The sequence below is a fragment of the Eupeodes corollae genome, chromosome 2, assembly GCF_945859685.1.
Source record: "Eupeodes corollae chromosome 2, idEupCoro1.1, whole genome shotgun sequence".
NCBI lineage: Eukaryota > Metazoa > Arthropoda > Insecta > Diptera > Syrphidae > Eupeodes > Eupeodes corollae.
Window position 1 is genome coordinate 136,528,373 of NC_079148.1, and position 16,082 is coordinate 136,544,454.

The window sequence follows — 16,082 nt, forward strand, 5'->3', positions numbered from 1 at the left end:
AAAATTAAAAGGTTTATTTTTAATCCTAAAATATATACTATTTTTAAACAGACTCTTTGAAAAGCTCGTCCTACCAACTCATACATTTTATTAAAAAATAATTAACAAACTTTCTACCCACCCTGTAAAAACATGTATGGTGGAAGGTAACATCAATTTGATCTAACACACATCCACCCCTTATTGCCATCTGTCTGTCTTTATTTCCTGGTGCAGTAAACTCCTTACCTTCCCCCCAACCCCCCTCCCGTCCCACACACCTACACACACACTGATGGATATATGTTGGAAAGAAAATGAACGATTTTCAGAACAGCAGCCCCAAGGAACAATTATTTCCTTATACCCAATTTCGATCGAAATAATGATGGCCCGTTGCATTCCAGACTACAGACATTTAATTTGCACCCGATGTGTACTATACTCGTGAATAGACATCGTACCTCTATCCTGCCAAGTGCCTATACATCAGACACTTAAGCCCTTTTTGTCCCTTCGTCCTTTTAACCTGACCACATTTAAGTATTACTGATGGGGGTATAGACAGACGTATGCATAGATATAGTGTTGTGGAAGGTATACCGAAGGAAGGTACTAAGAAACAGAGCAAGCTCACGAAACTTCAGCAAGGACGAGAAGAATTTTCAATAAAAAGGACTATATACGTTCGTTTTGCTGGAGTAGCAGTATCAGCAGGACGACCGACGACTACATAGCCATAGCAAGCATTACTCAGTGCAAAGGTAATGTAGAATCATAAAAACTTTCTGTACCCTTCGTCATTCCAAGACTTCTATATAAATACGTTTAGAGGGTGTAAGCTTCGTCTATACATGTCTAGTTATTGAGTACGACACAGAGATGTGCAATTTATACACGTTTTATCTATCGTCTATAAGGGTTTTCATTTTGTTGGGGTTTTTCTTCAATTACGAATATTTTCTTCTTTTTTTTTAATTTTCATTTTTCATTTCGATTTTCGTTTTATCATCCTTCCATTTCCGTTAAACTAAATAACATTTCGTGTCTGGTGTCGTTGTCATATTTGTCGATGTCGTCCAAAAATTAATGACAGACAGAATGACGACGCGAAGTACGACCGACGCGACGACGTGACGATTCAAAACCAACACTTAGAGTCTTCGACTGTCGAAGGAAGCAAAAAGGGAGTTTTATATCCGCTCACTTACCCACTCACTGATGATGGATGAAACTGAATTAATTTATGGCGAGACATGTCCTTTTCCTTCGAGGAATTTTTCTTCTTAGTTTTTCCCTTTTTTTTATTTACTTTTTTGAATTAAACATTTTAATGGGAAATTTTTAATTTAACTCACTTGATAACTCAAAGTGGCACATCAAGGATTTTTTAGAGATTTTAAATTGCAACTTTGCGGAAACTAACGTAACAAAGTTTCAATAGAGATTACGAAATGGGATTAAAATCTGACCAATAAGAATTCAAAATAAGGGATTTTATGTTGATAGTGGGGGAAAATATGGGAGGCGGCATTAAATAGAGCTTATGTCAAAAAATATGATAAAATTATTGAAATTGAATTTTGCAAAAGGAAATCAAATCAATTTAAAGATGAAAATATGCAAAAAGATGTGTGCTTTGAAATTAAATTAAGGGGAATGATAAGAATTCAAGTGGGTTAGAGATAATTTGTATTACTGATGATGCGGATACAAATATTTTGTGAAATATTCGTTTGAAGAAAAAAAAATAATTCAATGGTGCAGAATTTTAGGTTAAATTGATTCCTGGAAAGATTTATAAGTTAAGGAAAGAGTAATTTTAGATTTGGTCAAAAGAAAGATTGCTAGATTGAAGACTTATGGTTGATAAAACTTCAAATCAGAGATCAAATTAAATTTAAAAATTTGATAGGTAGCCAACATTTTTTAAGAAGTTCTTCAATATTTTATATTTTCTTCTGGTCTTAACAACCATGCATTTGGTTTGTGAACATTCAAATTTTTAACATTAACGCCTACCCCAAGAATTCTGTTAACACGACTAACCCAAGTTCTTCACTGCTTAAGAAATCTTTTGAAATCTGTGAAAATTGTACGAAATTATTAATACAACAAAATTTAACATAGATACGAAAATAAAAGTTTGATCAAGGTTGATTCTGTGGGTATTGGAAATTTATCAAATTTTTAAGCTTGTCAACTACTTCTTTTTTTTTCAAAAATTATACAAATTAAGTCCAATCGTGTTATTATAATTTTGGAAAAGATCTTAAGAAATTCGAGCATAAATTGAATAATTTTCTGCAAAACGTGTTGATTTTTTGTATGTGCTTTCTCCATATCAATTTATTTTTTTTAACAAAACTGGTTAAATTAAAAGTTTTCGAAGTTTAATCTTTTTTATTTTGTAAGTAACTTGATTAATAAATAAAATAAATAAGGTGGCGCAAAAGTCCGTCTAATGACTTACAACTCTTAACCATTCCTGTGTGCGAGTATTGTTGTCAGCGATGGTACTCTTTAACCGGAACTTTCAAACAAATGAAGAGTACTTTTTAAAAAATTCAGGTTTTTCTATTTTGCATTTTTTTGGGGAAATTCTAGTTTTGAAGCTTTCATCTTTTGAAATTTTAAAAACTACACCTTTACTAAAAATTCGAACAGTTTGCGCTTCAACAACGTATTGAAATTGTTAAAATTCACTTCCAAAATGGTTAACATTTTGCAGTCAAAGTTAGAAGTTTTAAAAGTTTTCTAACTCTATTATTTCTTGAAAAGATGTTTGCAATTGTTTGTTACACCTCTAAACTTCTACAATCGATTCAAGACCTTCAAGATGGAATTAGTGAAGTAATCGAAGGCACACAGTGGCAAATACGCTATAATGGTGTTGCAATCTTAGATGTGGCTACCATTTTGCTAATATCCTTCTTTCCCTTTACAATGAAATAGACTACTGATTTCTTTTGAAAACCTTTTTTCGATAAGTCAGTAAGTTATTGATTCAGTCTCAATTTAACGCCGTGTTGTTTACCAAATTTTTAGTACTCGTCGCTGGTTTCTTATGTAAATGAAAGAAAACAATAGCCTTTTTTTATCCCCAATATCTCAGCATAGATGGTGATGCACACGCTTAACAATTAGATGCGAAAAGTTCATCTAAATTTTAATCTTTATTTAACTTCTTTGAAGTCTCAACATATGCACATAGTTTCGACGTTGCTGCTTTCATATTCGTTTCGGGCGAAAAAGAAAATAAATTTTAAATTTTTTGAAGTTTAATTTTTTGTAATCTTGGAAGAAATCCTCCAAAATTTTAATTCTTTGCCGAAATTTCGATTTAGTTATTAAGTCTAACAATGAATTGCATGTAACTTCCTTAAATGTCGTCATATTCCCGTTACCAAGCACTAAAGGGTGTTCTTTCATACGAGAGACAAAATTGGCATCAATGCAAATATGTCACTTTTGTAAACAATTTGAAGAGTTCAAAAAATCTTTAAATACAAACAAAATTTGAAAGATTTAACTGTCAATTATAGAAAGTGAGGATCTTGAATGCACAGAATTGCTTCCCCCACTCCCTCTCTCGCCTATTTTATATTGGCCCAATAACCGACCAAATTACTTTAACGTATGTTGCATTGTTGATAGTTCTGAAAATGGTTTGTACAAACTTTTCAACAATATTTGTCCTTTTTTTAAGATTTTTGTTTCCAACCACATTTCTGTGTGATTTGTCTTTGTTTCTGAATCTGAACTGATAATTCGTCATGGAGAGATTTCTTGCTTATTTTTATTTGTATGGCTTTGTTTTGGTAAGAACAATCCTTTTCTCGTTTATCCCAAAATAACACAAAACAACAATCATATTTATGTTGCTTTTTACTTGCGAGTACGATGATGAGCAGACCATCATTCTCATTTCCTCATTATACATATTAATCTTTTTTTGCGTGATGATGAAAGCTGGATGGAAAGGACCTAAAGAAACCACATCATACACAATTTTAACATACATTTTCCTTTGTTTGTCATCACGAATTTTCGTATCTTGAATCATCAGTCAAGAGCAGCTTCAAGCTTCCAGCATCAGCTATCGTGCGAAAGTCTTTTGTCTTCCTGCTGGTTATTTCTTTTTTTTTTAAAGTTATATTTTTACTTTTGAAAGTTGATATCCGTCGGTCTTCAGCTTCGGTCGTCCTCCCAGCAACCTACCTACCAATATTCTTCTTCCTTCCTTCCTTGATTCGCCTGATGCATGCAATGCCAAAAAATGATCGATGAGTTTTAACTTTTTATAATGTGTGTTAAAAAATAACAACAAAAAGAAAAAAATCCTTTTTGTGTTGAAGAAAAAGGATACGAAATAATAACAAAAGAAAAAAAAAGTAATTTTATATAAATTAGCTTGTCAGTGATGGTCGCGATGTACTGCTGTGTCGATGTCTTATAGCAATAAAGTTTATTGACACTTTTGTGCTCATTCGGTTAAGCGTTTGTCGTTTTCATCTTAAACTCGTAAATAGTCGAAGAGGTGGAGTCTTTTTTTAAGGTATAAGGGGACTTTTTGTGTATTCAAGTTGAAGTTTGACGTGGGTTGTATTTTATGAATGCAGTTCGTGGAAATTTCTTTAAACGATATTTTTTACTCGCCATAGCTTTTTAGTAGAGCTTAATGTAACTCATTTAAATGAATGGAAGCTTTTGTTAGTTTCAAAAAATGAAACTACATATCAGATGTGGAATTAATTTGCTATCCATTGATTCTGTGTTATGACAGATTTATCAAGTGTTATAAAATTCGCTGCGTCATTATGATGAAACGTAATAAATTTCAGAGTCCTTTGTGCTTTTAAAGAGCAAAATTTAGATCTAAAATGATTTTCCCGTCTTTATGAAGAAAGCTCTGGCAACTTCAAAAAATCATAAAATAATTTGACAGTTGACAGTTCAGAGCTTAGGAACTAAACAGTTCCTTTGTTCTATAAAAGAGCAAAAGTTAACAATGCAATGATTTTAAATTTGCCGACTTTGTTTAAAAAAATATTGCAAACTCTAAAAAAAACAAAGCAATTTGACAATTGACAGTTTATAGCTAATACAAAACTGATGTTTGTTTAAAAAATGGTCTTTATTTGGATATTGTTATGTTTTTAACGAGTAATATATCAAGTTCGTAACTTGACCTTTTGTTATTGCCTTGAGAGAAAAGCAATTTCATTTCTTTATTAAAAACATCCCAAGCTATGCAGAAGAATGAATTCTAACAATGAAAAAGGGTAATCTTCAACTTACCATAAAATTATATACATACATCAATCAATAGGTACTTATTTACGTCATATAAAGTAGCTGCCTTTTTGATGTAAATTATAGTCAAGAATGAAGAGTTGCAACGGATGCAAATGTTCTTTATAATATTCTTGACTTTCCATGAAGCTTGTCTGTTTTGACAGTTATATGACGTTTATTTTAGTAAAATAAACCAAAATTTGTCTGATATTTCTTTCTTATTATAAAACTTTGACATTATGTGTGAAAGACTACATTATTTAAATGGCCACCACGCGAATTGTTGCAAGCATAGATTCTTTTGAGGTAATTTTTGACCAGTTTTTGACACATATTAAGCAGTTTTTAAAGTGCTCAAGAGTTAAAGGTTTATCTGTATAAACACGGTCTTTCGCGTAGCCCCAGAAAATAAAAGTCCAGCGGTGTCAAATCGCATGATCTTGGCGGTCTCTTGAAATTAGGCCATATTCGCTCGAATTATATTCTCCAAGTCGTATTCTTCAATAGCAAGAAAAAAAGTCGGTTATCAAATGACCATAACGCTCCGAATTGGCTGTGACAGTCGTTCCATCGTCATTTTTGAAGAAGTAAGAGCATTCTCAGAACCCCAAATAGAGAAATTTTGTCATACCCACCGATTGAGAAATGTGCTTCGTCACTGAATAAAATGTTGTTCCAAAAATCGCAGTCCACCGCCTGTTCTTCAAGCACCCATTCGACGTATATACGACGCGATGTTGCCAATGGTCAGCTGGCTTCAGTTGTTGTATGAGTTGGACTTTATATGGATGTAGGTTTAGATACAAATGCAAAATACGCCTTGATGTCTAATGTGCCGTAAGACAGTCCTTATTCCTGAAAACGACGAGGAATCGACACATTCGTGTCGTATATTTTACTGAACATACTTAGTTTCGAAATTTCGGAGTTCTACTTTCATATTCGTTTCAAAAAAAAAAAGTAATAATTAAAAAACAAATTAGAAGAATTTTTAATGTTTGTAATCTTGGAAGAAGTCATCAAAAATTTAAATTCCTTGTCGAAATTTGGATTAAGTTATTAAGTCTTAAATTGAATTGTGTCTAAATTCATTAAATTTCGTTTTATTGGCGTTACGAAGGACTAAAGGGCGTTTTATCATAGGAAATACAAAATTGATATAAAAAAATATGTCACTTTTGACACAATTTGAAGAGTTCAAAAAATCTTTAAATACAAACAATTTGAAAGATCTTACTGCCAAGAAGAGAAAGTGGGGTCCTAAAATATATAGAATTTCACCCTCTTCCCCTTCTCGTCTATCATTTTTGGCCCAATAACCTACAAAATTACTTAAACATATGTTGCATTGTTAATAATTCTAAAACTCGTTTGTTCAGACCTTTGAACAATATTTGTCCTTCTTTTTCAAGGTTTTTGTTTCCAACCAGATTTCTGTGTGAGTTTGTTGTTAGAAGTCTTTGTTTCTGAATCTGAATTGATAATTCGTCATGGTAAGATTTGTTGCTTATATTTATTTGTATGATTTGTGCTTCGTCACTCAAGAATATTTTCTTTAAAAAATCGCTGAAAAAATCAAGCACCAATTCGACGTATATACGACGCGATGTTGCAAATGCCTAGAGTTGTTGTATTAGCTGGACTTTATTAAGATGTAGGTGTAGATTCAAATGCCAAATACGCCACAATGTGCCATAAGACAGTCCTTATTCCTGAAAACGACGAGGAATTGACACAATCGGGTCTTCGGCAAAACTTTCACTTCAATGGTACTAGCGAAACGATAATGCACAGGCCTTATAATATCTCTAACCAATCCAGTCTCTTCAAATTTCCTCACAATATTGCCAATTGGCGTAGTTGGACGATTATTAAAACTATATTCTCCTCTTAAAGCACTTAACAATTTGTATGCGTTGTGCGATAGTTCAGCGATCAATAATGTCAGACTTTCAACTGAAAAAAAATTTGGTTTAATAACATTATTTGACAGATGTTGAATTCAAACCCTAAACTTTCGAAACAAAATGTATAACCCGTTATATTTATGATTGTAGTATAAAATGCATGCATTTTCGAACCTGTTTGGTCATTGTAAATCGATGATTGGAGACATTAAACTTGTTTAAGATAGTATGGATTTTGTCCCTTTGTGTTTTTTTTATATTGTGTCACCAACGTAACAAATAGATTATATGATACAGTGAACTTACTTAAGAAAGGATGGATTTTGTCCCTTTTTTATATTGTGTCACTAACGTAACAAAAATATATAAGCCCCGAATCAATTCTAAACATTTTATTTAATATAGTTTTTACTAATTTTTCTTTTTATTTTTGATAAAAAATTGATTGTTACATTATAAATCTTAGTAAAATAGCCTTTTTTATAGTTATTGAAAAACAAAAACCTAACAAAGAACTCAAATTAATTCTCTTCGTATTAGACCCGAAATTTCTGAACAAAATTTTCTTCAATGTAAAATTTTGTTAACATGTTTTTACAAACGTAACATAAGCTTGTCACCTGCATTAAAATTACATGCACAAATTTTATATTGCTCTTATTGATTTTTTTTTTTGGTTATTGTAAGTGTATTGTTACCTCGATAACGTTAGTGAAATAATCAGTTGTGTAGGTTACGATCCGTGTACCAATTGTGACAAAATTTCATTTTCTATTTTAATATTTTCTTAAACGCATTCTTCATATAAATTTACTTGAAGAAAATAAAAAATGTTACAAATGTATTAATTTTAGAGCCAATAGTTACGGTGTCACAAACGTCACAATCAAAACCTTCAACTTCACCTTGATATTTAAAAAAAAAAAAGCAAGTTAAACTAGACATTGAGATCTTAAAACATAGGACAATAAAGGAAAAAATGAAAGTTTGAGATTCTGCAAACATTCAACTTTATTTCAAAAAAAAAACAAAAGCTCATGTAAAATATTTCAGTTATTCGAATTTTTCCACCTTCGTATTATTTTTGTTGTCTGTTTCTTGTGTTTGTCTAGGATTACTCTGCGTTTACATGAAAAAATTAAATATACGTACACGCAATTTTACCCAACTGACTTTGGCTCATTAAACTTCTTTTTAATTTGCACAAATTAGTTAACTTAGGTTAGGTTAGGTACCTAGCCGCAATTCACAGGAATTACAATGAAACACACATGTAATGCAACATTGTACAAAAAATATACAATTTATCATATACACTTCGCACACAAAACAAAAATAAATTAAATAAGAGAAAGTAATGTGGGAACTTCCATAACACTTAGGTATACTGCAGATTATGGTTGTTAACAAAAATGTTAACTTTATCCACAAAGTATGTGTATTGTGTATATGGTTTATTCAAAGCGAGGTAATTTAAGCACATTTATGCCCTAACAGTAGCCTTTTGAAAAGTCCGTCTGATTAGCAGTAATGAAGACTGAACTGAACCTTAACAACAAGAACCACACCACCCCCCCTCCCTTTACAACCTCTTTTTTTTACGTTCGTTGCCTTTCGACTGTTTGGTTTCTTTTTGACTTCATTAATTAATCAAGCTCCATAGCAAGGTTCTTTTATTATTATTTATTTTTTTTTGTTTTTTTGGGGGGCATTTAGTTACAGCTTCTGTTGCGTTGCTGAAACCATTTGCAAGTCATATCTCATACAAAATAATGAATTTTAAAAGCTACTTCATTTTATAGAGCGACGAGAATACATATGTTTATGAAGAATGGAAACCCTTAAGGCATTAGGAGGAACTCAATGTGTAATAATGTTAGACTTTTTTTTGTTCAGGGGCAAAAGTTCCCTTTTTGTGTTATGTACACTTGTGATGTTGGGAATATGGAATTGTTTTGCTTCTTTATTTTGTTAGTGATGACGAGGATATGGATGATGAGTGATGATGTTTTGATGAATTACTTTAGTTTCAGTTTAAGCTTTTTTGTTCATTTTCTGTTCTGTTTATTTGTACACATATTTCTCTTTCTGTCTTTGTTTATAACTGCTTTGTAAAAATGTAGGCATGAGGGGAGAGGAGGGTTGTAATTTTGAAATAGAAAGCAAAAGGTGTATAGTGTTTGAATGTCGCTTTTAATAACAGTAATGGAAATACGTAATGTACCTACATTTCAGTTCTGACAAAAGAAGATTTTAAACCGAAATTGCAATATGTACTTATATTTTCTTTACTCGAGGGAAACCTTCTGTCTTTGAAACACTTCTTTACAATAAAAATAAAAATTCGAAATACAAAATATGAATATGAATATGAATATGAATTTGAATATGAATATGAATATGAATATGAATATGAATATGAATATGAATATGAATATGAATATGAATATGAATATGAATATGAATATGAATATGAATATGAATATGAATATGAATATGAATATGAATATGAATATGAATATGAATATGAATATGAATATGAATATGAATATGAATATGAATATGAATATGAATATGAATATGAATATGAATATGAATATGAATATGAATATGAATATGAATATGAATATGAATATGAATATGAATATGAATATGAATATGAATATGAATATGAATATGAATATGAATATGAATATGAATATGAATATGAATATGAATATGAATATGAATATGAATATGAATATGAATATGAATATGAATATGAATATGAATATGAATATGAATATGAATATGAATATGAATATGAATATGAATATGAATATGAATATGAATATGAATATGAATATGAATATGAATATGAATATGAATATGAATATGAATATGAATATGAATATGAATATGAATATGAATATGAATATGAATATGAATATGAATATGAATATGAATATGAATATGAATATGAATATGAATATGAATATGAATATGAATATGAATATGAATATGAATATGAATATGAATATGAATATGAATATGAATATGAATATGAATATGAATATGAATATGAATATGAATATGAATATGAATATGAATATGAATATGAATATGAATATGAATATGAATATGAATATGAATATGAATATGAATATGAATATGAATATGAATATGAATATGAATATGAATATGAATATGAATATGAATATGAATATGAATATGAATATGAATATGAATATGAATATGAATATGAATATGAATATGAATATGAATATGAATATGAATATGAATATGAATATGAATATGAATATGAATATGAATATGAATATGAATATGAATATGAATATGAATATGAATATGAATATGAATATGAATATGAATATGAATATGAATATGAATATGAATATGAATATGAATATGAATATGAATATGAATATGAATATGAATATGAATATGAATATGAATATGAATATGAATATGAATATGAATATGAATATGAATATAAATATGAATATAAATATGAATATAAATATAAGTATGAATATGAATATGAATATGAATATGAATATGAATATGAATATTGAATATTGAATATGAATATTGAATATGAATATGAATATGAATATGAATATGAATATGAATATGAATATGAATATGAATATGAATATGAATATGAATATGAATATGAATATGAATATGAATATGAATATGAATATGAATATGAATATGAATATGAATATGAATATGAATATGAATATGAATATGAATATGAATATGAATATGAATATGAATATGAATATGAATATGAATATGAATATGAATATGAATATGAATATGAATATGAATATGAATATGAATATGAATATGAATATGAATATGAATATGAATATGAATATGAATATGAATATGAATATGAATATGAATATAAATATGAATATAAATATGAATATAAATATAAGTATGAATATGAATATGAATATGAATATGAATATGAATATGAATATGAATATGAATATGAATATGAATATGAATATGAATAAGAATATGAATATGAATATGAATATGAATATGAATATGAATATGAATATGAATATGAATATGAATATGAATATGAATATGAATATGAATATGAATATGAATATGAATATGAATATGAATATGAATATGAATATGAATATGAATATGAATATGAATATGAATATGAATATGAATATGAATATGAATATGAATATGAATATGAATATGAATATGAATATGAATATGAATATGAATATGAATATGAATATGAATATGAATATGAATATGAATATGAATATGAATATGAATATGAATATGAATATGAATATGAATATGAATATGAATATGAATATGAATATGAATATGAATATGAATATGAATATGAATATGAATATGAATATGAATATGAATATGAATATGAATATGAATATGAATATGAATATGAATATGAATATGAATATGAATATGAATATGAATATGAATATGAATATGAATATGAATATGAATATGAATATGAATGAATGAAAAAATACTTAGTATATGTTTTCTTTTTTATTTTCAGGGCCGTCACAGATCCAAGGGATGGACGACGAGTTGCACTCAAAAAATTACCAAACGTTTTCCAATCGTTGGTATCATCAAAAAGAGTTTTCAGAGAACTGAAAATGCTTTGTTTCTTTAAACATGAAAATGTAAGTATATTTAATTCTTTTATTTTCTCTGTTAACATCAAACACTTCAAAATTTATCAAATCCTTTCATGTTGAGTTTGTTTTGTGTACTATTTTCTATGAAGTAACAAATTTCTGTTGTATCTGTTGTTGTTATTTTTTAAGTGCTCCTGAGAGTGTCTTAAAAATTATTTAAATAGAAATGTACTTACAACAAATTTTAAACAATTACATTTTGTACAAAAGGAGGAAGTTTATAGTTTTCATTTCTCAAACGACCACATTTATGTATACAAACTTTTGAATCAATTTTTTGATGATAGCTACACAACAGAAATATGTGTTTCATTAAAAAGGCATCTTTTCATATTCTGTGTGGTAGCTTAGAGTGACGGGGGCTTTCAACTACAATATTATGTAGATACTGGTATTAGGGTAGTACGAGAATACCTATCAAACATTTATAAAAACTTTTCAGTATCTCGATTTCTATATTACATATACATAATGTATGCATATGAATGGATGTGATAGGGGCTTCACTTTAATACATTTTAACTTCAAAACTTTTTCATGTGTGTAATTACATGAGAATATAAAATATACATAGTTATATATGTATGTAAGTGTGGTAAATGTGTGTGCTTGGCGGTAAAGGATTTAAGGGTTTTGGATATTTTGTGCTAAAACTTTTATCTGTAAAAACTTTCAAAATATAGTTTTAGTAATCATAATACTGTTAAGAAAGATACATGCGTTCATATTAAAGAAATTTCAATAGTAAAAAGACAGATTTTAAAAAGTAAAAATGATATAAATCCGTTGAATTTTGTGACATTGTCATTAAAATCCCAAAGTTTATGAACATCTCATTAAGATATAAAGCCCATAAAACAGATGTTATAAAATGACTTTCAAATCTTAAAAAAAATGAATAGGGGGACATAAACCCCCTTAATAGTTTTTGATGAATATCTCCTAAACAGTTGCGTAAAGTAAAAAAGTTCCGAAAGTGTATTTGTAGCTTAGAAAATTTCCCAAAGAAAAGGTCTTATAATATTTTGTCAAAAACTCAAGGTGTGCCAATACACATTTTCATAAGTTTATTTGCATGTTGAGAATAAACCAGCAAACAAATTTGAATGCAAATTAATAATAAATAACCTAAATGACCTTTACATTTACATATGTATGCGAAAAAGCGAACAAAACTTTAAGTCACATAATCTGCTCAAACGTATATAATTAAACTTACCTTACCTACCAATATTACGTATATGTATTTCTTTTTTTTCATTGTGAGACATTAATTTCTCCTTTTATTTGATCGAATATAAATTAAGTTAAATACCAACCAGTTTTTTCATATCCATATAAAATACCAACATAAGTAATTTTATTCGAATTCCATTCAATAAATTCTCAGAATTCCAATATTTCACATTGAATCTGACCAAAACAAAAACAAAGAAGTCGTTTGTTACCAAAAGCAAAACCATTACCATAACTGAACTCCTACTCTTTTTCAAAATCAACGTGTATCTTGTGATACATCACAATGCACTGACCTCTAAAATGAAAATTCATCACATTTATCAGAGAATCCAAAAAATAAGTATCCCCCAAAAAACGACAACAAGTCGTTTATGTTTTTTAAATTTATTTTCCAATAAAAATGATCAAAATTTCAAAAAAAAAAAAAAACCAAAAACCAAAAACTCATTGAACGTGCCTAAAATCTTAAAACTTCATGAACTCACTTCGAGAGACATAACCGAAAAAAACAAAAACTCAGGTAGGACATCGCGTTGTCGTCGACTTCTACCTCGCGTCGTCTTCGCCGTTGTAAGCGACGTTTTTTGATTTATATATATTTTTGTTGTTGTTTAAATAAAGGAAGAAGAGGGCGTGTACCCGCCACTGGCGCAGGCTGCCGCCAAAATAAATAAAATCAATGAACTTTTAAATCGAAAAGTCATTGCTCACAAGTGCACCCAGAGCCAGAATTTAAGTAGGTAGCAGCAGGTTTTGAGATATGGTCGCGCAGAAAATGATGAATTTCAGGAAAGAATTCCAAAGTTATTGCACCCCCACGATCCATCGTATTTCTGTTTTCTCGATAACGATTACGTCTTTCATCAGTAAAAACTGTAATTCGCTATATTATCCTCCTACCCACTTTTCACCCTCCTGTGTATGTCTTTACGGACTCAATTCGTTCTTCATCGACCCGAGTCGTTGTCGAGTCATCAGTTGGTCTTGCATTTTGTATCTTTTTTGTTGATATGAAAATAAATAAACATTCCATCAACAAAATCCATTAAACTCTTTTCTACTTCGACTTGGCTAGTGGGGATGAGAGGAGAGGACTGCTGTTGGCCGCATATAATAACTCCAGGGCATCAGGAAGCCATGGACTATGAAAAGAGGGAGAGTACAACAAAAACAAGAAATACAAAATTCAACACCAGAATCGCCATGAGGGAAGCAGCGCGAACAACAAGCGTGTAGAAAAGTTTTATATTTTTTTTTTTTCAAACTTTTATTTAACAAAATACAAAAGTTCCCATGCAAGTTCGCTCATTCGCTCGCTTTGTGATTTGCCTGGGGTCAGGAAGACCGAAGACTGGAAAAGTGAAGACTGAACATCGAAGAACCCCACCACGACGGGAAGCGACTACTCTGGAAGTGGATGCCAATGAATGGCAGATCTCAGATATTTCTATATGCAGCAATGCGGAGCTGCAACAAATGTTTTTATGAGAGATGCGTAAGTTAGGAAGGTACTATACTAAAGTGCAGAAAAAACTGCCCAAAGGATTTTTATTAAAACCAATTACTGAACGTGCAGCAGGCTCAGAAGTCCAAGTTACTATATTTATTGACTATAACAGATCCACTTTGAACGCAAGCCCACCAGTCTAGTGGTTTAAATAATGCAAAAAGAATTCCACTCAAGAATCTAGAGGTATGGAACTTTTAAATGGGATAACACAAATATTATAAAGATTTTTTTCAAATTGACATAAAATTTCCTTTTTTGAAAGAAAATCTTCTGGCATTATAATTTGATTTTTAGTAAATCGTTTCGGGGTTATCAGCGTAGACTAGCGACCACACATGTCTCCAAAAAAATAGTCAAGTGGCTTTGAATGTACTGTAACCAAAAACTATGCGGTTACCAAACGTTTCGTTCACTAAAAGAATCGTCCTACGGGCTGTGCAACATGTTGCGCCGCCGGCCGCCGCTTTTTGAAAATTTAGCTCCTGCACATCTTGGCTAAATAAATAAAAATTAGGTGGCGCTTCAGTCTTTAAAGAACCAGGGCCTAGTGACTAACAACTCAAAACCATTCATGTGTGAGTACTATTGTCAAGGACCGAGACGACCTATAATTTTAAGCCGAGTCCATAAAGGCATGCAATCATTGTGATGTATCCCATTGCCGTCTGCGTGATTGACAACTTAAAGTACTAAAAGCTTTATATAGATTTAAAAAAATAAAGTGCAGTTAAAGTCCATTTCCTGCAGAAGGCTTGTGATATCAGTATTTGAAAGAAAGTCACTGCCTAGAATAAGTCTTCTTATTTTTCTCAACATCTCACATCTTCCAACACAATCAAAAACATCCTCGCGCTCTTTCAAGTTGCCACAGGTTGTAGTTCTATCCACTCTTCGGGATTGGATTGTTTGAAAAACTGCTTTTTTTTGGAAGACAATAACTTGGCATATTCAGAGCTTTAAGGATGTAATCGGCCTAGAGCTTGAGTGAGCGCCAGTTCCGATACAGCTTGGAAGACCTTGAATTTATTGGTATGCGTAATTTCCTTATTAATAAAGAATTGCTTCCATGCTACGTTCGTTACTGTTTTCGCCTTAACAATTTTATCAGTGAGATGTTTTTCCTTGCGTCACTTTGGATTTATTTAAATTAACCACTAGGTTCCAGCTTTTTCAATATCAGCAAGAGTATACAAGAGCAGGACAATGTCGTCAGCGAAAAGAAAAGCTTTAATGTTAACGCCTGCGTAATCGATTTCTCCTGGTAATGCCTTAACTATATCTTCAATTAAGAGTGCAAACAAGATTGGACTGAGTGCACAGACCCGTCTAACTGCTGATTTCGTTTGGAAACGCTCTGATAAGCATTTGGCATTCCACATTGATGCTTTGGCAGTCTTGTATAAATTTTGCAATACTGTACCGAACTTAAGCGAC

The 16,082-nt window shown here is 30.3% G+C and overlaps 1 protein-coding gene across 2 annotated transcripts in view; it reads left to right on the plus strand.

The window, feature by feature from the left end:
* Positions 1–16,082, plus strand: part of LOC129946287 (serine/threonine-protein kinase NLK) — a 361,252-nt gene that overhangs the window by 297,469 nt on the left and 47,701 nt on the right. For both annotated transcript variants that reach the window (XR_008781557.1, XM_056056422.1), the window contains exon 2: positions 11,755–11,884. Coding sequence is in view for 1 of the 2 variants with exons in the window: in XM_056056422.1 (XP_055912397.1) it covers positions 11,755–11,884 (130 nt within the window). In the remaining variant the exon portion in view is untranslated. The remainder of the gene's footprint in view (positions 1–11,754; positions 11,885–16,082) is intronic.